At 39.5% G+C, this 23,113-nt stretch overlaps 1 protein-coding gene across 4 annotated transcripts in view; it reads left to right on the top strand.

Annotated features, from left to right (window-relative positions):
• HECW1 (HECT, C2 and WW domain containing E3 ubiquitin protein ligase 1) overlaps positions 1–23,113 on the top strand; it is a 164,314-nt gene that overhangs the window by 59,953 nt on the left and 81,248 nt on the right. For all 4 annotated transcript variants that reach the window (XM_006757224.2, XM_015559723.1, XM_006757226.2 and 1 more), the window contains exons 2-3: positions 9,361–9,685; positions 20,137–20,244. In XM_006757224.2, the coding sequence (XP_006757287.1) occupies positions 9,397–9,685; positions 20,137–20,244 (397 nt within the window). In that variant the 5' untranslated portion in view covers positions 9,361–9,396. The remainder of the gene's footprint in view (positions 1–9,360; positions 9,686–20,136; positions 20,245–23,113) is intronic.

Here is a 23,113-nt window from a genome sequence, read left to right as displayed (position 1 = left end):
TTTTTCCCACTGATTTTAGAAAGAGTGGACGAGAGGGAAGAAGGGAAGGAGGGAGAGAGAGAGAGAGAGAGAGATAGAGAGATAGAGAGAGAGAGAGAGAGAGAGTTGGTTGCCTCCCACAGGGACCAAAGATGGAACCTGCAACCCAGATATGTGCCCTTGACTGGGTATTGAACCCGTGACCCTTCAGTGTGCAGGCCGATGCTCTAACCACTTAACCACCATTGGATACCCTGGTTCAGTAGCTTTCTGGTGAGACCCAGGAATCTGCATTTTATTCAGGCCATTTTGATGGACAGTTTGGAAATCACTGGCAACTGCATGGAGCCGTGAATTCCCCTTTCCCAAATAAGGACGATAACAGAGCAGGCACTTGGGTTTTTTAGAGAATTTAATGGTAGGTAGCATGGAGGGAAAGATCCTGCCACAGGCCTGACACATAGTAGTTGCTCAACATCAGTAAGATGATGATGATGATAATAATGAAGATGATGATGGTGGTAGTATTGATAATGATACAGGCTCTATTTGCACACTAATTAGAAATGCATAAATTATATCCTTGTTGCAGAAGTATGAGCTTTACTTTATATACACTGAGTGGCCAGATTATTATGACCGGCCAGATTATTATGACCACCCTTCAGTACAATGAAGTGAATTAGTTATGCAATTAATAATAATAATAATAAAACCTTGAGAGTATTTGCTTAGGAAGTTTTCAATATTCAGTATTTTTGGAAGTGTCAATGAAGTACTGATGGGGTGGTCATAATAATCTGGCCACTCAGTGTATGTACTAGAAGCCCGGTGCACAAAATTCGGCCTGTGTCCTCTCTTAGTCCGGGAACCCTCAGGGGATGTCCGCCTGCCGGCTTGGGCCCGATCCCCCCAGTCAGTGCACATCATAGCAAATAGTTGAGCAGCCTTAGCATATCATTAGCATATTATGCTTTGATTAGTTGAACGGCCAACCAGATGACCAGTCATTTAGCATATTAGGCTTTTATTATATAGGATTGCCAGGAAACAATTTTCTGCTTGACCAGCCTTCTTGAAAATATCTGACATTCTAGACCAGCCGTGGGCAAACTACGGCCCGCGGGCCGGATTCGGCCCGTTTGAAATGAATAAAACTAAAAAAAAGACCGTACCCTTTTATGTAATGATGTTTACTTTGAATTTATATTAGTTCACACAAACACTCCATCCATGCTTTTGTTCCGGCCCTCCGGTCCAGTTTAAGAACCCATTGTGGCCCTTGAGTCAAAAAGTTTGCCCACCCCTGTTCTAGACAAATACTCTTACTGGAAAGTTATGTTAAGGAGTTTAGCAGAGGGTACAAGAAAGCATTAAGTCAATATGCAATCCACTGACACCATACTCACAGAAACCCAATAAAAACCTCCTTGCCTCCTCCACCTTGGTTTATTTCTACAGATGGTTCAGCTCTCCAGCTCCCTTGGATCATCATATATGAAAATGTATGAGCAGCAGAACTTCTTAAGTCCACCTCTGTTGAATTATCTCTCTCTCTTTTCTTTCAGCACTGCTCCTACCTCCCAGCGAAATGGCCCCTCTGTACTTGAAAACCACAGAACAAGCTGTGGTTTTGTTATCTAAACTTGTCTCCAACATGATCACTTATAGCTCTAAGACTCTTTGGTGTCACTAGAGGAAAGGGTATTTAATCACTTTCTCTTGAATCACTTTGTCATTCCTCACTGGGATGCCCAATAGCATCTCTGTACACTTACTCTAGTAATCCATTCCTTTTTTTCTTTATTGCATTTATGTATAAAAAAAGTATATTATAATTCCAGAGGGGGAAGCACAATGTTCTAGTTAATCAATATAATAAATTAAAAATGAGAACCCTAACTATATTATTTAAGAATCAGAGCATCTAAAACCTTTGTAGGGGTGCCTAATGTGATTCAAGTTGCTTATTAATTTACTTCTAAGCAAAAGAGCTTGAAATAAAAACAACTGAGAAGTCAAGTACTATTTCAGACATTAGCTTATTTTGAGAGCTCTACCCTCCATTGCATACAGATTTAGTCAACAAATATGTACTATTTAACATATGTTACTCACTGATAAATATTTATGGAGTGGCTACACTGGGTCAGATGCTGTGCTGGGTGCAGGGGGGAAATGGTGAGCAAAGGCAGACCCCGATTTCCAGGCTTTCAATCTAGTGAAGAAGAAAAGTCACTCAAGTCATAGCCGATATGAGTATTCTGAAGGGAAAGAATGCAGCTTCTGAGCACGCATAAGAGGGAGCTTTACCGGGACTGGGATTCAGGAAGTGTCCTTGAGGAAGGGATGCTTACTTGGGAACTGAAATATGAATTATAATTAATTAAGAGAGGAAGATTTCTCTTTCTTATTATAAAAATTGATGCCATCTGCTTTCAAGAATCTGACCTTATTATTTCATATGAACAGGTATAAAAATAAAACAAGTTAATACGTGGCTTTTCTAGTATACTTTTTAAATTTTAAAGTGTACTCATTACCTTGCAAATCATTTTCTATTATTTAATCGGTACATTTTTACTCTTTTCTGTGGGAAATTCCTTTTCAAGTTATTGTACCTTCTAGGTCCATCGTAGGTCATCATAAATATTTTGAGAATATTTAAGGGAAAGGATAATGACTGGCTATTTGCTTTATCATACTACCCAAAATAGTAAATGTGAAGAGTTAGTATGTTGGTATAAAGCTATGTGTGTGGCATAAGAGGTCTACTGAGCACTGTAAAAAGGAAGAATTAGTTTAAACCAAGTTAGAATGCAGTAGAGCAAAATATGAGCACCAGCATCATTTCTCCTGATTAATACTATCACAGTGAAATACTGGAATAATTAATAAGTGCTACATTAGGCTAATGTGTACCAGGGGAGTGATTAAATAAAAGCTACTGCTCTAAAAGCAGCACTTCCTACAACAGAGCCTTCCCTTTTTTATCTTCCTCCTTTGCATATAGACAATGTATTGCAAATAATTTGTTTGGTTTCATTTTTGCTATTTAATACTTAATTTCAACCTGAGATCTAAACATTTTAATATAATGGATATATGAATCAGGAAACAAAAATTAAGTCCTAGCCAGTTTGGCTCAGTGGATAGAGCGTTGGCCTGTGTACTGAAGGGTCCTAGGTTCAATTCCAGTCAAGGGCACGTACCTTAGTTGTAAGTTCCCCAGCCCTGGTCGGGGTGCAGGCCGGAGGCAACCAATCGATGTCTCTCTCTCACATCAATGTTTCTCTCTATCTCTCCCTCTCCTTTCTACTCTCTCTAAAAATCAGTGGGAAAATATCCCCGGGTGAGGATTAACAAAAAAATTAATAGTTTGTGTTATAATGATTATTAATAGGAAGGTATTTGCTGACTGTTTATTTATTTTTAATTAAATCTTTATTGTTGAAAGTATTGCATATGTCGTCCCCCACTCCATTGACCCTTTCAGCAACCCCCTTCCCTGCCCCAGGCTTTTACCACCCTATTGTCTGTGTCCATGAGTTATACATATATGCATACAAGTAACCTTGGGAAACTCTAGGCTAAACAAATGTAATCTGATAGCTTTGCCACAGGATCTCTCAAAGTGTTTATAATGTGACAAGGGGATTTAGAAATGCAGCATTTATACAGCTTTTTTTAGTGTATCATTTATTAACTCATGATTTCTTGTGTATGCTGTGGGAATTCTTCATCTAAGCAATTGAGCAGAATTCGACTTTCAGGGGAAGGATGTTAATACCAGCAGGGCAGGCTGTGGCCCTAAGCAAGAAGAAAGGGGTTCAGGTCAGAGTTCTAACTCTGATAGAGTTATAGTGACAAACTTCTCGTTGCAAGGACGTGGAAAATCAAGACAAAGCACAATCACATAGGCCAAGCAAACTTGCTGGGGATTTTTAAATTTTATTTTACTTTTTAATATGCTTTTTTATTTATTTCAGACAGAAGAAGGAAGAGGGAGAGACAGAAACATCAATAATAAGAGAATCATAGATTGGCTGCCTCCAGCATACACCCCAGTGGAGACAGTGTATGCAACCCAGGCATGTACCCTGACTGGGAATCAAACTGTGACCTCCTGGTTCATAGGTTGAACATTCAACCACTGAGCCACACCAGCTGGGCTCATTGATCTTTTGTATTGTTTGGGGTTTTTTTTTTCAATCTCTGTGTCATTTATTTCCACTCTGATCTCTACTATTTCTGTCCTTCTATTTATGCAGGGCTTTTCTTATTGGTCTCCTAGTTATTTTAGTTGCAAGGCTTGATCATTTATTTGATATTTTTTCTTGTTTCTTGAGGTAGGCCCGTATACTATAAACTTCCCTCTCAGAAATGCTTTTGTTGTGCCCCTTAGATTTGGTTTGTTGTGGCTTCATTTTCATTAGTTTCCAAGAAATTTTTATTTCTTCCTTGATATCATTAGCAGCCCATTCATTGTTTGATAACATGCTATTTAGCCTCCTACTAAATTCCTAATATTTTGCTGTTTTTGTGATGTTTGAATGCTTGTGTTTTTAGTGTAGTTAATTTCTAGTTTCATACCATTGTGCTCAAAGAAAATGCTTGATATGATTTTAATCCTCTTGAACTTGTAGAGATTTATTTTGTGTCCTAACATGCTGTCTATCTTTGACAATGTCCCATGTGCATTTGAGAAGAATGTATATTCCGCAGCTTTGGGGTGAAATGTTTTGTAAATGTCAATTAAATCCACCTGATCTAGTGTGTCCTTTAAGTCACACACAAATGGGTTCTTACGCCCTCGGAGGTAGGACACAATTTGATCAGATGTTTTCAGTGGCTGACTCAGTGGACGCACTTTTTCACAGGTCAATTAAAATCTGTACTTAATCTAACCCTAACTATGACCCTTGATTGAAACCAATTATTGGAAAATTACGTTACTTAAACTGTTACTAATATTCTCAGAGAGTTTGTTTGCTTATGGTTTGTGTGTGGGTTTTTTTTTTTATCAGTGTCATATTGGCTATCACCAATGTTAAGAGTAGATAAAAGACACTTGAATTACTTGGTGGGATGGAGAAAATGCTGGGAGCAATTCAGTGATACCAGTTAACTTGCTACTTGACCAGAGAATGGGGGGGAGCCACTCCTCTTTGGGAAGAGGAAAGAGTAGGGTGTAATCTCTGTGAGATAAGATTTTTCTTAGAGATTAGGAAGAATTGAGAAGTTGTAAAACATTAGATTCGCTGTCTAAGAAGAAAGTGGTCCTTTATCCATTGCCATTTAAAAACAGGACATATTCATGGGGTGTGAACACACAGTACAATATAGAGATGATGTATTTTAGAATGGTATACCTGAAACCTATATAATTTTATTGAACCATGTCACACCAATAGATTAAATAAATAAATAAGTAAATAAAATGTTTAAAATAAATAAATAAAAACAGGACAGATGTTTTTATCTCCCATGGTTCAGATGTGAAGAGATAGTGATTAAATTGCTTCCTCCAGTAGATCAATCTATAGTGTAAACTAGAACACTTGTGAATGTCTGGGGTAGACAATTAAATCCATTTAGGACATGATGAATATAGTTTAATATTAGCCTTTGTCTTACATGACTTTGATTGTATGTTCTTTTTCCTCTGCACCATCTACTGCTAACTTATCATGTCTTTATGTATTTTATCTATTTTAATAGCCACTTTAAACTGTTATGGAAAAAGAAGGGACATAATTGAATAAAATAAATTCTGTTACAAAAGCTTTGAGGGCCTTTATAATTATAGGAGTCATGCCAGGTCCAGGGAAATATAAAGAGCAGGGAACACTGAACTGAAGGTCTTCACAGTGATGAGCGTGAACAGGTCAACTAGCAATAACAAAACAAAAATCCTTTGCGGGGAATAGAACTCCTGTGGGATCACAGAGCAGAAAGGCCCACTCTCTTAGGAAAGGATGGGAAAGGATACAGGAGCACTCACAACAGAGTTGGTGGTAGCACACAATCTTGAAATACAAATCCTGCCAGCAAATCTGATTGGGGAGGATGTGGGCAAAGATGGGGTGGGGAGCGGGGGAAACGTGGTCTTCAAGGAACAACTTTGAGGCTGCCCTTCCTATTCCAGGAAAATGTCATTATTCCAATCTAGTAAATTACTGGCAAATGTCTTTCTTGACTAATATTTCCTTCTATGCCTTTGTTCTTACCACATGGCCAGTGATCACTGGTGTAATTTGACAGTTTCAGGAGATTGAATGGTTTCCAGATAATTCTGGTTAAAAAAAAAAAAAAAGTAACACAGCAGAAGTATCTTCAACAAAAGGAAAACACTCTATACACTTTTTTGAGACTCTGACTGACACTACAAGGGTAAAAATCTCTCTCATTCTTCTCAACATCAGTGCAAAAATGTCCTACTCGAGCACAAACCTTACAAATACGTACAGAGAGCCCCTTGCAAAAAATAATGGTTTATAGGGCACCATTACAAATACACTAGATTGTTTAACCTTTGCAGTTTACATTCTGTAAGCAAACATGGAGGGCCATGATAAAGAACAATCGTAAGTTTACTTCAGAATGAACTCAAGTGTGAGGGCTTTGGTGACAAGGTGAGGATACCCTTGGCCAGTAAGCCTAGCCAACTGCCTGGGACCTACGTTCCAGTGAGTCTTCCTTACCTAAAGCAACACTAGTAGTTTTTTAGGTTTTTATTAATTGAGCACTCTCAGTGCTAAGAACTTGACCCACCTTATCTCATTAAATTCTGACAATAACCATTTACATATTAGGAAACTAAGGCCTAGAAAGACTGAGTAAATGGCCTAAGGAATCACAGCTTGGAAGCTCATTGGTGCTGCACCAACTTGATTATGGTTTGGTCTAATTCAGTGATTTTCAACCTTTTACATCTCATGGCACACTAATTACTGAATAATAATAAACTAGTAATAAGCTACTAAAATTTTGCAGCACGCCAAAGACTATATTATATTTTTGTTGATATGACAAAAAATAGGTATAATTTTGATTCATTCACATCATATTGCTATTGTGTTGGACGTTGTCATTTTTTCATTTGATAATCTAAGGGAACAGAGGTCAGTGCCCCTGACCAAATAGTCAGGTATTGCATGCTTTAAAAATTCCTGTGGCACACCAGTTGAAAATTGCTGGTCTAATTCATAATTATATACATGACTATGTCAATTCTAAGTAGATTTTAATCACCATCATAATATTGTAAGATGTTTTCAGTCCTCATAAACTGTGTGCAAACTGAAGAAATGGGCTTCAGAAACAGCCTTTCTTTTTTGGAGATTTTATAAAGGACTATGGACAGAGCATCCAGGATGGTGGTCACATTACTGAAATCCTCCCCAAAATTCCCAGAGAACCAGGGTGACTGTCAGGTTGGTGGGCTGTTCATGCTTCCTGGGCTAAAGGCTTTGCCTGTGTTCCTGAGAGGATGATGGTTTCCGGGCAACGCTATAGTATATATATTTTCAGAATGGCACAGTGACAAACATTTTTTATAAAAAATAAGATATATGACTTGGCTGGCGAGGCTCAGTGGTTGAACATTGCCCTATGAACCAGGAGGTCACAGTTCAATTCCCGGTTAGTCAGGGCACATGCCCAGGTTGTGGGCTCGATCCCAGTAAGGAACATGCAGGAAGCAGCCAATCAATGCTTTTCTCTTATCATTGATATTTCTATCTCTCTCCCTCTCCCTTCCACTCTGAAGTCAATAAAAATATATTTTTTAAAAATAAAATGTATGGTACCAATAATGTGATGAGTTGCTTTCTGAAGTCTGCCATTTCTGTCTATAGTAATCCCATGGTTACCTCCTCTGAGACCAGAGGAATTCCTAACAAGAGACTCAAATAATGAACAAAAAAGCAGGCTACAGGGCCAGTAAGGACTCAGGATGAAGACACTGGGTTTTATCAGATTAATTGACTTTTTCCAAGTGCCCTGGTCTTGGAAGATGGAAAAAGCACAAGCCTAAATTTCTGGTAACTAGACTTATATAATGTAAAGAATAGACTGCTGCTGGGGTCTGACCCTCATGGCTGGTGAAACAAAAAGTCAGTCACTTGCATGTGATTGGTGTGTAAGTTACAGTCCCCGGGATCTAAACTGCATGATTGAACCCACGCCCATTTTTAGAACTTAATCTTCTTAAAAACAAAAGTGTTATTAGTTGTAGAATAGTGTGTACTTTAATTGCCAGGAACCCCCAAAATGTGCATCTAAATCCCAATGTTAGTATACTTTGGTGAAGTTAAAATTACCCTTGCTTGTTTCAAAAATGAATCCATTGTAGAAATGTTATATGATGCTCTCTCCCCACATTGTAAAAGCGATCTGTATCCAAAACAATCGTGATACTGCTCTGAACAGCTCAGTTCATTTTAAGTATTCAATATTGTAAACAATAAAAACAAGCATTTTTTATTCTCAACAGAGGCAGTGTTTTTTTAAAATATTTTTTATTGATTTTAGAGAGAAAGTAAGGAAGAGGAGGGATAAAGAGATAGAAACACCGATGAGAGAGAAACATAGATTGGCTGCTTCCTACACACCCCATACTGGGGATTGAGCCTGTAAACCAGATTTACGCCCTGTTCAGGAATCCAACCAGTAATCTCTTTGTTCATGAGTCAACACTCAACCATTGAGCCACACTGGCCAGGCCAGAGGCAATGTTTTTGATAATAACATTGGCTCTCTGGGATTGAGCTTGGATTTTATTAAACATGATGGTGCCTGAAGATATCTATAGAAATTTTGTAAAAATTTCAGAAGGCCTGGAGATATTATGTAGAGTGAAAGAGAGTAAATGAAGGAGGAATGACCATCTCACCCCGCAGGGGCCACCTCTGATTCTAGGCTGTGTGTAGGGTTTTGAATGCTGCAGGAATCACTAAAATGTTTAGTGATAATAACCATCATTTACTCTAATGAAGGATAAAATTGGATCCAATTGAATTGATGCTGGAAAACTCAAGAGGTGGTACTTTGGTTGGGGGCAGACGTATCTTCAGGACCATTCTGCACATATGCAGGCCTTCCAATACCAAGCAGGTTGGAAGGAGCTGGGAGAAGCAGGCTCCAGCCAGTTGGAAGTGCACAGCCCCTTGATGAGCTCACATTTGCATTCTTGCCTGCTCTGTGTGAACCCAGAGCCACAGTATTTGTCCGGAGAAAAATGCTCTTGTGTTTCAAACCTTCCTAGGGGGCTGCTCACTCGCAGCTCCTTTCTCCCAGAATATCCTTCATTTCCTGTGAAGACAGTGACCTTGTGGCCGGGCTCTTCTGCCCCTGCTGATTGTCTGCTTATCCCCACAGAATCTGTACCAGAACAGGTTTTTAGGCCTGGCCGCCATGGCATCTCCATCTAGAAACAACCAGAACAGGCGCCGCTGCAAGGAGCCACTTCGCCACAGCTACAACCCCAGCCAGTTCCACAGCATGGCCATCAGGACCGGCCCCCATGGCACCGTCACCATCCCCCGCTCCACCAGCGACACTGACCTGGTTACCTCTGACAGCCGCTCCACGCTCATGGTCAGCAGCTCCTACTACTCCATAGGGCATTCCCAGGACCTAGTCATCCACTGGGACATAAAGGAGGAAGTGGACGCTGGAGACTGGATAGGCATGTATCTCATCGGTGAGTAGAATAGCGACTAGCCAGGCTGGCTAACAGTGTGCAGCAGAATAACATCTTAGGAATGTGGTTTGGGCATTCAACAAGCATATTGTTCATATTTCACTCCTCTGCAGGCTTTCATATTTCAATAAACTTTATAATTTAATTAAAACTCACAATTCGCAGTCAAATGTGTTATGCACCAAATTCTAGCACACTGAAGACCACACACTAGCTTCTTGTGCCACCTCTACTCCATAGAAGAAGATCATGAGATAGCAGGGTAAAGAGTGGTTGGACACAAACATTGTTACCACTTGTACATCTACATGGAGTTAATTTCACTTTTGTTTTCAACAGAATCATAGGCCTCTTTTTACCTGCTCTTTCAACATTCTTTCTGCTTTGTAATACTGCTTTCACTGTAGACAGTGAACACAAACACCAGGGACTAAAGAACGTCATGATGACTGAACGGAAAATGGCTGCACAGATTTGTAGTGCTAGAGAACATAAACCTCACAAATTGTAAATTATGGATATAAAGTTTCATGAAAAATGTGTTTCATCTGTCTTACATGGTAGAATCAGGTGTGGTGAAAATTGACGCATTTACACTGCAAAGTGAAAGGGGCCACTAGAGTCAGCAAATTCAACTGAGGCCAGGCCTTTTGCATTCAGTCTCTGCAATGAAGCATTCACACATTCAGACACACAGATTTAACATCATCAAATATCAGAGAAGCTAATGATTGTTCTGAGTATTTTATATCCTCAGCTGTTTTTATGATAAAATATTGGGACTCTTATCTGTCCAGGTGTCAGAGAAATATTCTTTTGTTCTCTTAAAGGTTTTGTAACCAGTTTGGTTAGTGTAGTTACCATACACACAGTATTATAATGATTCAGAAACATAATTTTTGAGATTTTTTTACATAAATAGTGGTTACTAACTAAACTGACCTTCCAAACAGATGATATTTAATTTGCTTTAAAAATTGTTTCTGATTAAAAGTGTTTGGATACCATTGATCTAGAACAGTGGTTCTCAACCTTCCTAATGCCATGATCCTTTACTATAGTTCCTCATGTTGTGGTGACCCTCAATTTTATTGTTACAAAGTGAACATAATTAAAGCATAGTGATTAATCACAAAAACAATATGTAATTACATATGTGTTTTCCAATGGTCTTAGGCGACCCCTGTGAAAGGGTCGTTCGACCCCCAAAGGGGTCGCGACCCACAGGTTGAGAACCGCTGATCTAGAACAAATCTTGCAAAATAGTAGCCCATAAAGCATATTTTGTTTAGCCCATTTTGTTTTAAATTTGATTAGTTATTAACACTTAAAAAATGCAGGGATTTCCCATTAAAATTCAAATTTTAACCTTCCTTAACAAAAGCCCTCAATTAGGCAGCCTGAGCCTGTAGCTCCATGTGGCTTTAGTCAGGAGGAGTTAAGCTTCCCCCTTGAGACTGTCCTGCATCCATCTATTTTGCCGTAGTCTCCCTCCTACCCATCCCTACTTGAATTATGAATCTTACTTGTTTAGGCCTTAGACAATTAGGTTTTTAGTGTGAAACTAGTTTTAAATCAACTTTTTATATCTGTACCTTCCTGCAGTCAGGAAATAGGAGAGAAGCAAGCAGGATGATGGGGGCATTTGAGGAACGTTCAACCGTGGAGAGGGAATTGACGGATTTTGAGGTCAGCCCTAGATCTGGGCTGGAAGTGTAGACCTGGGGTAATCGGCACCCTGAGAGTAGATACTTATGTGTTGGGTGTAGAAAGAGAGTGCGAGAAAGCCACTGTCAAAGAGAGAGACAAAGGAGTAACTCAGAAAGGGGATGGAGGAGTTGGAGAGGTGGGACAAAAATTAGGAGCCCACATCATAGATAAGAGACTTCAAAAGGAAGGGTGGTCAGCACTATTAACCTGTCATGAAATTCTGTGAATGAATTAGATCAGGCATTAACATGACATTTTTACTGAGATAAAAGTAAACACAGCTCATCATCTTAATTTGACAGTTTGTTCTTTTTCCTAGTAGTTGTACATAGATACCTGTGAAGTTATTTTTTATTAAAAAATTTTTAATGTTGACATTATTGCAGTCCCCTTCCCCACCCCCTTTGCCCACCTCTGGATCCAGAAGCATGAATACAGACTGGTTTGTGCCCAAGGGGTAGGGGATGGGGGTGATTGGATAAAGAAGGTAAAAGAAATAGCTAAAGAACATATATGCATAACCCATGAACACAGACAATAATGTGAAGTTATTTAGTGCAAAATGGCAACACTTTTGGTGGCATAATAATTCAAAAATAATTTCCCAACCCCAAATTATCTGTGAATCATAAAAGTTCATAATTTGTGGGTCCTTAGTAACTCATATGCCAGATTTTACATTCCAATATTAAACTAATATTTAATATATTAAAAAAAACCCTCTTAGGATCATCAATTTTTAAAATCAGTCATTTCCTTGACCCTGTTAAGTCCTTATTAAAATGACTTAACACCCTGACCAGTGTGGCTCAGTTGGTTGGAGCATAGACCTGTATACCTAAAGGTTGCAGGTTTCTGGTGAGGGCACATACCTAGGTGGCAGATTTGGTCCCCAGTTGGGGTGCATATGAGAGGCAACCAATTGATCTCTCTCTCTCTCCCTTCTTTTCTCTAAAAAAAAAATCAAAAAAATAATCAAAGAACATATCCTCTACTGAGGATTTTTAAAAATGACTTAACAAGGGGAGGATCCAAAATGACAGGGGAATAGGGGGACATTACACTCATCTCCTCCCGGGACCAAACTGGAATTACAACTAAAATATAGGCAGTGGTTCTCAACCTTCCTAATGCCGCAACCCTTTAATACAGGTCCTCATGTTGTGGTGACCCCCAACTTCATTGTTACAAATTGAACATAATTAAAACATAGTGATTAATCACAAAAACAATATGTAATTATATATGTGTTTTCTGATGGTCTTAGGCGACCCCTGTGAAAGGGTCGTTCGACCCCCAAAAGGGTCGCGACCCACAGGTTGAGAACCGCTGATATAGAGTGTGCAACCTGAATAACTAACTGAAGACAGCTGAAGAGAAATCTTATAATCAAGGATTTACAGAAGAAGCCACATCATGACTGGTAGGAAGGGCCAAATGCAAAAATGGCTGGCCCTACTCCCACAGGAAGTGGCTAAGATTCCAGAAGGATATCTCAGCTGGGGGCGGGGGATCCCCTTAGAAGCATGGGTTCTTAAATCCAAGCCAACTCCAAAGCCTAGAGCGCAGAGCTTGAAAGGGATCCCCATTTAACACTTGGCCATGAAAATCAGTGGGGATTGTCTGCCAAGGACAGACAGGAGTTTGCTAGAGACACAAGCACACTCAGTCAATGCACAAAATCTTGTTCACAGCCACTCACCCTGGGCCCCAGCAGAGGGAGGGCAGAGTGGACTAGAGTCAGTGAGGAGAGACTGGGATTTGTGGCTCTGGGGAGAGAACTGAAGGGGCAGCTGCCATGATAGCTGTAGTGAGTCTCGCTCCCACATCGTAGATGCCATATTTTTTGGGTGGACCTCTCCCCTCCATATAGGCATCAGCCTGGGGGAAATTAATAGCCCTACCTTCTGGACTCCCTCCCGCCCCACTCTGTGGAGCTCACACACTACTGAGGAGTGAGCTACCTGAGCCAGGATATAGAGGTCTGGGAAGACTCAAGGGGTGTTGGTGAGTGGCTTTAGGGTGGAGGCCATTCCCCACTTTCCTGTGAACATAACAGGCACCTCCCTCTCAAGACAGATCCACTAGACCCACACTCCAGACTCCTAGTGTCTCCTCTCTTCTAAGCTCTGGGCAGATTCTGGGACAGACTGAGTTGTGTGGCTCTGGGATGGGTGCCACTCCTCCCACCATCCCTCAAGACTGACTGGCACCTCCCCTTCATGGGAAATCTACTAGCCCCATTCTCCTAACTCTTGGTGGTCCTGCCCTTCTGAGATTAGGCTCCTGGCAGAATCTGGGACAAACTCAGGTATGTGGATCTAGGATGGGGCCCATTTTCCCTTTGTATGCCTGAGTGGTGCACAGCCCTCCCTTCACACAGCTTAATCTTGGTTTGTTTGGGTCTGATAAACCCTGCTGGCCTCACCCTAACAACTCCCTGAGATACTGCCCTACCACAGAGGTGTGTGAGCACCCAGAAGGTGGCAGCTAGACTCAGGAACATTCGCTGAGTGGCCTCAGACCCAGCACTGGCACTGAGTTTGAACTTGTATCACTCTGGTGAACACCACTCACCCCGCTCTGATGACTCACTGAGTCACCACCTCATGCAACTCAAGTACCACTAGAGGCTCTTTCAGTGACTAAGTCTAACAGGCAACTGGCAGGTGAAGGCAGTTGGAGAAGGATTTCCGGGTGCCTTGAGACTTTTGGTGGCCTGTCTCCAGGCCTGGTGCTGGTAAAAGCCAGCCTTGATCCTCCCATGCATACCCAGGCCAGCAGAGGCAGCCACAAACTGTGGATCACTTTGCAGCTCCAAGCAGGTTGCTCAGGGCCAGTCACAGGGAGCACCTGCCATTGGCCTGCACCAGAGTCTCTCCCAAGAGGCCACAAAACCAACACACCCGGTAGCCAGCTTCAGACAACGTCAGAGCAGGATCCAATAAACTTCACAAACAGTATATCCAAAGGGATATCTCAGCAGGCACCACACCCTGCTGAGGCAAACTTTGCTTTGTGTGGTCAATACCTCCACAGCTCATACACTGTGGTGCAAGTTGATCCTCACAGTCAGCCAATCAGAGTGTCAAATCCATACACAAACAGGCCAATAGTAATTAGGACTCAATTACAATAGGAAGGCTTATATAATCCACACACGGGGCAGTCCTGGAGCACCCAGTTTGGGTAATCAAGGAGAGTGTACCACGGGGTCCCACAGAACATGTACTACATATGACACACTACCAAAACTGAGAGTCAGAGCAGATCTACCTAGTACATAAAAAAAACACACAAAAGGCAGCCAAAATGGAGAGACAAAAAAAAATGCCTCAAATGAAAGAACAAGAAGAGCTAAAAGAAATGAAGGCAAGCAATTTATGAGATATAGATTTTTTTTAAACGGGTATAAGATCACTCAAGGAACTCAGTGGGAACTACAACAGCATGAAAAGGACATAGGAGCCATAAAAAAGAGCCAGTCAGAAATGAGGAATGCAATATCTGAAATGAAGAAAACACCAGAAGGAATAAACAATTTGTTGGATGAAGCAGAGGATCAAATCAGCAATTTGGAATACAGGTAGCAGAAAACACTGAATCAGAGCAGAAAAAAAAAAATGTAATGAGGATAATTTAAAGAACTTTTGGGACAGCATTCACATAACAACATTTGCATCATATGGGTACCAGAGGAGAAGAGAGAGAGCAAGGTATCAAGAGCCTATTTGAAGAAATAATAACTTAAAACTTACCTAACCTTGTGAAGGAAAGTAGCACACCAGCCCAGGAATCACAGAGAGTCCTAAACAAGATGAATGGAAAGAGGCTTATACCAAGACATATCATTATTAAAATGCCAAAGGTTAAAGACAGAGAATCTTAAAAGCAACAATACAAAAGCAATTAGTTACCTATATGGGAGTTCCCATAACACTATCAGCTCACTTCTCAACAGAAACATTTAGACAAGAGGCTTGGCGTGAAATATTTGAAGTGTTGAAAAGCAAGGGCCTATAACTACAACTACTTTCCCCAGCAAGGCTATCATTTAAAATTTAAAGAGAAATAAGAAGCTTCCCAGACAAGAAAAAGCTAAAGGGGATTATTACCACAAAACCAGTATTAGAAGAAGAAAGTTATAAAGAATAAAATGACGATAAATAAACTTATTTAAACAGGGGACAAAATTACATGTCAAAAATATGTAATGGCTTATATGTGCCAGTCAAAAAATATGGGGTAGCTTAATGGATAAGGAAACAAGATATTTAAACAGTTTTATTGATTTAAGAAAGGAAGGGAGAGGAAGAGAGAGACAGAAACATCAATGATGAGAGAAAATCATTGATGGGCTGCCTCCTGCATGCCTCACACTGGGATCAAGCCCTGTATTGGAGCATGTGCCCTGACTGGGAATTGAACCATGACCTCCTGGCTCAGAGGTCAGCAACTCAGCCACTGAACCACACCTGCTGGGCATACATTTATATATCTTACAATGTGGGTATTAAAAGCATATGTGAAGAAATAATAACTTAAAACTTCCCTAACCTTGTGAAGGAAAGTAGCACACCAGCCCAGGAATCACAGAGAGTCCTAAACAAGATGAATGGAAAGAGGCTTATACCAAGACATATCATTATTAAAATGCCAAAGGTTAAAGACAGAGAATCTTAAAAGCAACAATACAAAAGCAATTAGTTACCTATATGGGAGTTCCCATAACACTATCAGCTCACTTCTCAACAGAAACATTTAGACAAGAGGCTTGGCGTGAAATATTTGAAGTGTTGAAAAGCAAGGGCCTATAACTACAACTACTTTCCCCAGCAAGGCTATCATTTAAAATTTAAAGAGAAATAAGAAGCTTCCCAGACAAGAAAAAGCTAAAGGGGATTATTACCACAAAACCAGTATTACAATGATTTGGAGCTCCACAGAGTGGGGCGAGAGGGAGTCCAGAAAGTGGGGCAATTAATTTCTCCCAGGCTGATGCCTATATGGAGGAGAGTGCTCCATTCAAAAAATACGGTATATACAATGTGTAAGAGACCAACCTCAGAACAAAAGATACACACACAAAAAAAATGAAAAGGATGGAAAAAGATATTTTATGCAAAAAGGAAAGGATTAAAAACTGGAATACCAATAATTATATCAGACAAATAGACTTTAAAACAAATGCTATGTAATTGAAGAAAAAGAAGGACACTGCATAATGATAAAGGGAGCAATCCAACAAGAGGATATAACTCTAGTAAACATGTATGCACCCAACATAGGAGCACCTAAATATACAAAGCATATCTTGATGGACATAAAGAGAGAGACTGACAGTAGTACAAGCATATTAGGTGATTTTAACACCTTTTGACTTCAATGGATAGATCTTCCAGACAGAAAATTAACAAGAGCCACCTTAAATTGCACACTAGATCAAATGGATTTAATTGATATCTTCAGAGCATGTCACCCCAAAGCAGCAGAACATACATTCTTTTCAAGTGCACATGGAACATTTTCTATGATGGATCACATGTTAGGAATCAAAAAAAATCTTAATAAATTGAAGAATATTGAAATCATATCAAGCATCTTCTCTGGCCATAAGGGTAAGAAACTAGAAATCAATCACAAGGAAAAAAAATAGCTACAATATGCACAAAGATATGGAGGCTACATAACATGTTACTAAACAATGAATGGGTTAACTCTGAGATCAAAGGAAGAAATAAAAATATACCTTGAAACAAATGAAAATGAGAACCAACAATCCTAAAACTATGAGTCACAGCAAAAGCAGTCCTAGGAGGAAAATTTATAGCATTACCGTCCTACCTCAAGAAACAAACAAAAAAATCTCAGGTAAACAATCTAACTGTACACTAAAGGAAATAAAAAGACCAGCATGGTGAAGGCCTGGGGAGGGGGAGGCACTGAATAGGATGTTGGCTGTGGTTTTTTATTTATGGTCTTTATTATATTGAGGTATGATCTCTCTATTCCCACTTTGTTGACATTTTTTATCAAAAATGGCTGCTGGATTTTGTTGAATGCTTTTTCTGCACCTATTGATCTGATCATATGATTTTTATCTTTCATTTTGTTTATGTGATATATCACATTAATTGATTTGCAAATATTAAACTAGCTTTGCATCCCGGGGATAAATCCAACTTGGTCTTGGTGAATAATATTTCTAATATATTGCTGAATCCTATTTGCTTATATTTTGTAGAGGATCTTGCCATGTATGTTCAAGGGATATTTGCATGTAATTTTCTTTCTTTGTAGTGTCTTTATCTGGTTTTGGAATTAGGATAATTGGCCTCATAAAAGAGCTTGGAAGTCTTCCCTCCTCTTGAGTTTTGTTGGAATAGCTTGTGGAGGATTGGTGTTAGTTCTTCTTTGAGTATTTGATAAAACTTCCCTGTGAAGCCATCCAGTCCACAACTTTTGTCTGTCAGAAGTTTTTTTTATTACTGTTTCAATTTTATTAGTTGTTATTGGTCTATTCGGGTTTTCTGATTCTTCCTGATTGAGTTTTGGAAGAGTGTATGTTCCTAGAAATTTGTCCATTTTGCCCAGGTTGTCCAATTTGTTGTTTGTAATATTTTCTTACAATCCTTTGTATTTCTGTGGTATCAGTTGTTACTTTACCTCTTTTGTTTCTGATGTTATTTATTTGTGGCTTCTTTCTGTGTCTCTTGATAAATCTGCCTTGTTTATCTTTTCAAAGAACCAGCTCTTGGTTTCATTGATCTTTTGTATTGTTTTTTTTAGTCTCTATGTCATTTATTTCTGCTCTGATATTTATTATAACCTTCCTTCTACCTATTATGGGCTTTTTCTCTTGTTCTCCTTGTAATTCTTTTAGTTGTAGGTTTATATAGCTTATTAGAGATTTTTTTTGTTTCTTGAGGTAGGCCTGTAATGCTATGAACTTCCCTCTCAGGACTGCTTTTGCTGTGATCCACAGATTTGGGGTTGTTTTGTGTTCATTTTTATTTGTTTCCAGGAAGTTTTTCATTTCTTCCTTGATCTCATTGCTAAACCATTCATTGTTTAATAACGTGCTATTTAGCCTCCATGTGTTTGAAATATTTTGAGTGTTTTTAGTTTAGATGATTTCTACTTTCATGCCATTATGAGCTAAAAAGATGTGTAATATGATTTCAATCTTCTTGAACTTGTAGAGACTTATTTTGTATCCTAACATGTGGACTATTTTTGAGAATGTTCCATTTGCACTTGAAAAGAATGTATGTTGTGCATCTTTTGGGTGAAATGTTCTGTAAATATCAATTCAATCAATCCGATGTACTGTGTCATTCAGAGTCAATGTTTTCTTGTTGGTTTTTCATCTTGAAGATGTATCCAGTGTTGTCTATTGAGTGTTAATGTCCCCAAATATGACTGCATTGCTGTCAATCTCTCCCATAAAGTACTCCAAGAGCTTTTTTATATATTTAGGTGCTCCTATATTGGGTGCATTTTTAAAAGTTATATACTCTTGTTATATCAACCCCTTTAGTATTATGTTGTGGCCTTCTTTGTCTCTTGTTATGGTTATGGCCTTTGCATTGAAGTCTATTTTGTCAGATCTAAATATTGCTACCTTTGCATTTTTTTCATTTCCATTTTCATGGAATATTTTTTCCATCCCTTCACTTTTATCCTCTGTGAGTCTTTTGTTCTGAGGTGGCTCTATTGTAGACAACATATATTGGGTCATGTTTTCTTATCCATTCAGCTACCCTATTCTTTTGATTGGAACATTCAATCCGTTTACATTTAAGGCTATTATTGTTAGGTACTTATTTATTGCCATGGTGCTCCAGGCTAGGGAGCCAGGCATAGAGTTGAAACACCATGTTTGTAAGGGGTGACCTTTGCAACTGAGATATCTTCCCAAGTTCTCAGCCACCACAAGTGGGTATGGGACCAGGCCTTTTATTTTTTTTAAATATATTTTATTGATTTTTTACAGAGAGGAAGGGAGAGAGATAGAGAGTTAGAAACATCGACGAGAGAGAGACATCTATCAGCTGCCTCCTGCACATCTCCTACTGGGCATGTGCCCGCAACCCAGGCACATGCCCCTGACCGGAATCGAACCTGGGACCCTTCAGTCCGCAGGCCGACGCTCTATCCACTGAGCCAAACCCGTCTCGGCAAGGGACCAGGCCTTTTAGAGTCTCTACCCTTCCTACCAGTTTTGAGGTGGCTTCTGTAAATCCTTGGTTATAAGACATGTTCAGCAAATCTTCAATTAGTTATTCAGGTTAATTGCTCTATAATTTAGTTGTAATTCCAGTTCAAACCTGGGAGGAGATGAGTGAAACTTCCCCCTACTCTACTGCCATCTTTTACCCGCCTAGGAGGAAGATTTCCATACTGAGATTTCATGCATGTAAGAGTTTTCAAAAGTAAAATAAACTACCATAAAAGCAATTATAGTTTTGTTTTTGTAGTTGTTCAAGAACCAGCTAGATGATAATTTACCATGAGTATTGTGAAATGAGAAGAGAGTTCTACATTAAAAAGGGGCTTGTCCAGAGGTTACCTCTGGATACTGATTCTGTGATTCTCTGTGAGTTCTCTGATTCTATGATTCCAGATGCTTTTTTCTCCATTGTTCTGGAGATGACATTAATATCCTTTGCTCTTTTATTCCCCTATATATGCTATTGGCTGATATGTTTCTCTACTCTCTTCCTTTCCTGGGAATATAGATGAGGTATTGTCGGAAAACTTTCTGGACTATAAGAACCGTGGAGTCAATGGTTCTCATCGGGGCCAGATCATCTGGAAGATTGATGCCAGCTCTTACTTTGTGGAACGTGAGTACTTTTCCCATTAACAGGATGAAGCAGAATTCAACTGCTTTGTTCTTTGTATTGTTGTATTGCCTGCACTTAGAAAGATGCCATGTGAAAGGGAGACATAGATTTGATGAGCTGCTTAAAAATAGTGAGTAAGGTACAACAGTTGGGTAACACCCATACAAAATAACCCAGAGGGCCACTCCTTTAATTTCAAGGAAAATTTTTGTTCACGTTCATTCATCAGCCTCTGGACTCAGGACCTTATGGCTCACATCCCTTAATTTTTGTTCCATGACTCAACTTTGTGATAGTTGCCCCTTCTGTGTCCTCTCATCCAGTTTTGGCTTTGCTTGACCCAACCCTTCAAGGCTCCTTGCTCATGGCTCCAACCTGTTGTTCCACTTTCCCTAAGGATGAGGATGATATATTATTACAGCCAACCTGGTTCTTTGGTTTCTGATCTACTGACATTTCTGAATGTGTAAACTTGTTATCATGTATCTTATTTTCTAAAATTTCCTGCTTTCATTGAAAATAAATCATTTTCACAGTATGGAAGGATGTTTTGCATAGGATCCCATACTGGTATATTTCCCATTGCATGAGGGGCTATCTATATGGATCTAGTGTTTGCCAGATGAAGTAATGCACAGATTACCTTTAATCTACAACTCCTTTCCCCTATTTGGATAATGAGAGTGCTAACTACACAAATCCATTCATGCATTATCTTGTTCATAGTTGGTATTCATTCCCTATAACACTTCTGAAGGAAATGAATAGTTTATTCTTTCAACTGCCCAGTGCTCAGAGGAAATGATACTTGGCCAGGAACCTAAAGTTATCTGTTATCATTTGATTGTGGTTCAAGATATACTACCTCCTCTAGCATACTTTGCTTCCATTTATATTTACTCTTATTTTCATTCATTCAATCAATGAACATTTTGTGAGACCCACTATATTCTAAAGACTAGAGATTTGATGATAAAAGGCCTGTGTCTGCCCTCTGGAAACTTATGGTGTCTCTACTTCTAGAAAGGACACAATTTCTCCCCACTTTTTTGCATTTGCACATGCAGAAAGAGGTAGACTATCAAGAGATTTGATACGATCAGATGTAGAGAGGAGATGCTTTTATGGGATGAGGTTTCTGGCCCTGGATTTTGAGTTAGACATAATGAAATTCCCAGTTAGAGATTTCCTTTTATTAATAGTTACCTTCCTGACTCTAGTTTTTCTCCTCTCTAACTCATCTTGCACACTGGTACCAGATAAAATGCCTTTAACCCAATTCTACTACCATCTGCCCAAAAGCCTCATGGCTCTGCTTTCTTATTGCATCAGCTGAAACTTCTCTGCCTAGCCCCAAGAAAACACACCCTTCTCCCTCAACCCTACTTCTATATGTTTTAATAATACTAGTATCTTCCCCTATTCCACAGATAGCATCATTGATTATAAAGAAGGTGGGTGGGTTTGATTTGGGGATAAAGATAGGCCTCAGCTAGTGGTACCAATAGGGCTTCCCAAATGCCAGTAAGAGCAAAAAGGGCAAAAACTTCATTAGCCATGAATATTAGACATAATAGTTGACTATATGCCCCAGTCTACATTCAGAGTTTAGTGGAAGAGTCCTTCCTTATTACATACCTATTTTTCTTTTGCAGGGAGTTTTAACTAATTGAGAAATAGACACAATTTAGTGTTAAAATACAGTATCAATGTAAAATGGTTCAAGCATGAGCAAAACTTTAAGCTTTTTATCTTTCTAGCGCAAGGAAATAAATATAAAGGATAATATTAGCTCTAATACCTGTTTTTTCATTCTGTATCTGTCAATGTGTAAAAGGTGAATTTGTATAGAAGTTAATCTCTCAATAGTGCTATTCTTTTCAAGGAAGTTTTTACAAGGTTTCTGTGACATAACATTTTCTATATAATATATTCATCTCAAATAACAGATCATCCTATCTAATAATAGATAAACATGGTAATTGACCATACCTTCACTATGCCTCCCATTGGCTAATCAGGGTGATATGCAAATTAACCACCAACAAAGATAGCGGCTAATTTGCAAACTGCAGGCAGGGCAGGACAGTGCAATCTGCTTGCCCTGCCACAACCCCGCCCCACCACCCACCAGGCCTGCCGTGTGCAGTGGGCAGCGGGGCAGGGCGACACAGCAGAGAGCCTGCCATCTGCAACTCGGCGTGGGATCCGGTCCTACCATCTGCCCCCGGGGAGCCAGGATTAACCACCAACAAAGATAGCGGCTAATTTGCAAACTGCAGGCAGGGCAGGACAGTGCAATCTGCTTGCCCTGCCACCAGCCGCCTCCTGCCCCACCGCCCTCCAGGTCAGACATCCTTCAAGGGCTCCCAGACTGTGAGAGGGCACAGGCTGAGGGACACCCCCCACACCCTCAGCCCTCAACCCTCCCCTGCCAGTGCACAAATTTTTGTGTACCGGGCCTCTAGTTTAAAATAATTATCTTCACCAGCAGTATGAAAATACACCTTAAATATCATTAGAAAAATATAATATAAAATAAGCTCTGTACAATATATAAACTATTGTCATAATTGAGTGAATATACACAAACTTGTTATGTAGCAATGTCCTATAATTAACAAATGGCTTGCCAATTCATATTCAAGATAACTAAAAGTTCAGCACAGCACTTTAAAAAAATGACATTTTAATTTTTTTTCTTGTACTCTATTTTTTTTATTGCTTAAAGTATTACAAAGGGTATTACATATGTGTCCTTTTTCCCCCCCCGCCCTTGACAGTCCCCTAGCCTCCCCTATCCCCCAGTGTCTATGTCTATTGGTTATGCTTATATGCATGCATACAAGTCCTTTGGTTGATCTCTTAC

Source organism: Myotis davidii, unplaced genomic scaffold, assembly GCF_000327345.1.
Source record: "Myotis davidii unplaced genomic scaffold, ASM32734v1 scaffold573, whole genome shotgun sequence".
NCBI lineage: Eukaryota > Metazoa > Chordata > Mammalia > Chiroptera > Vespertilionidae > Myotis > Myotis davidii.
This window is presented reverse-complemented; position numbering and strand designations above follow the sequence as displayed.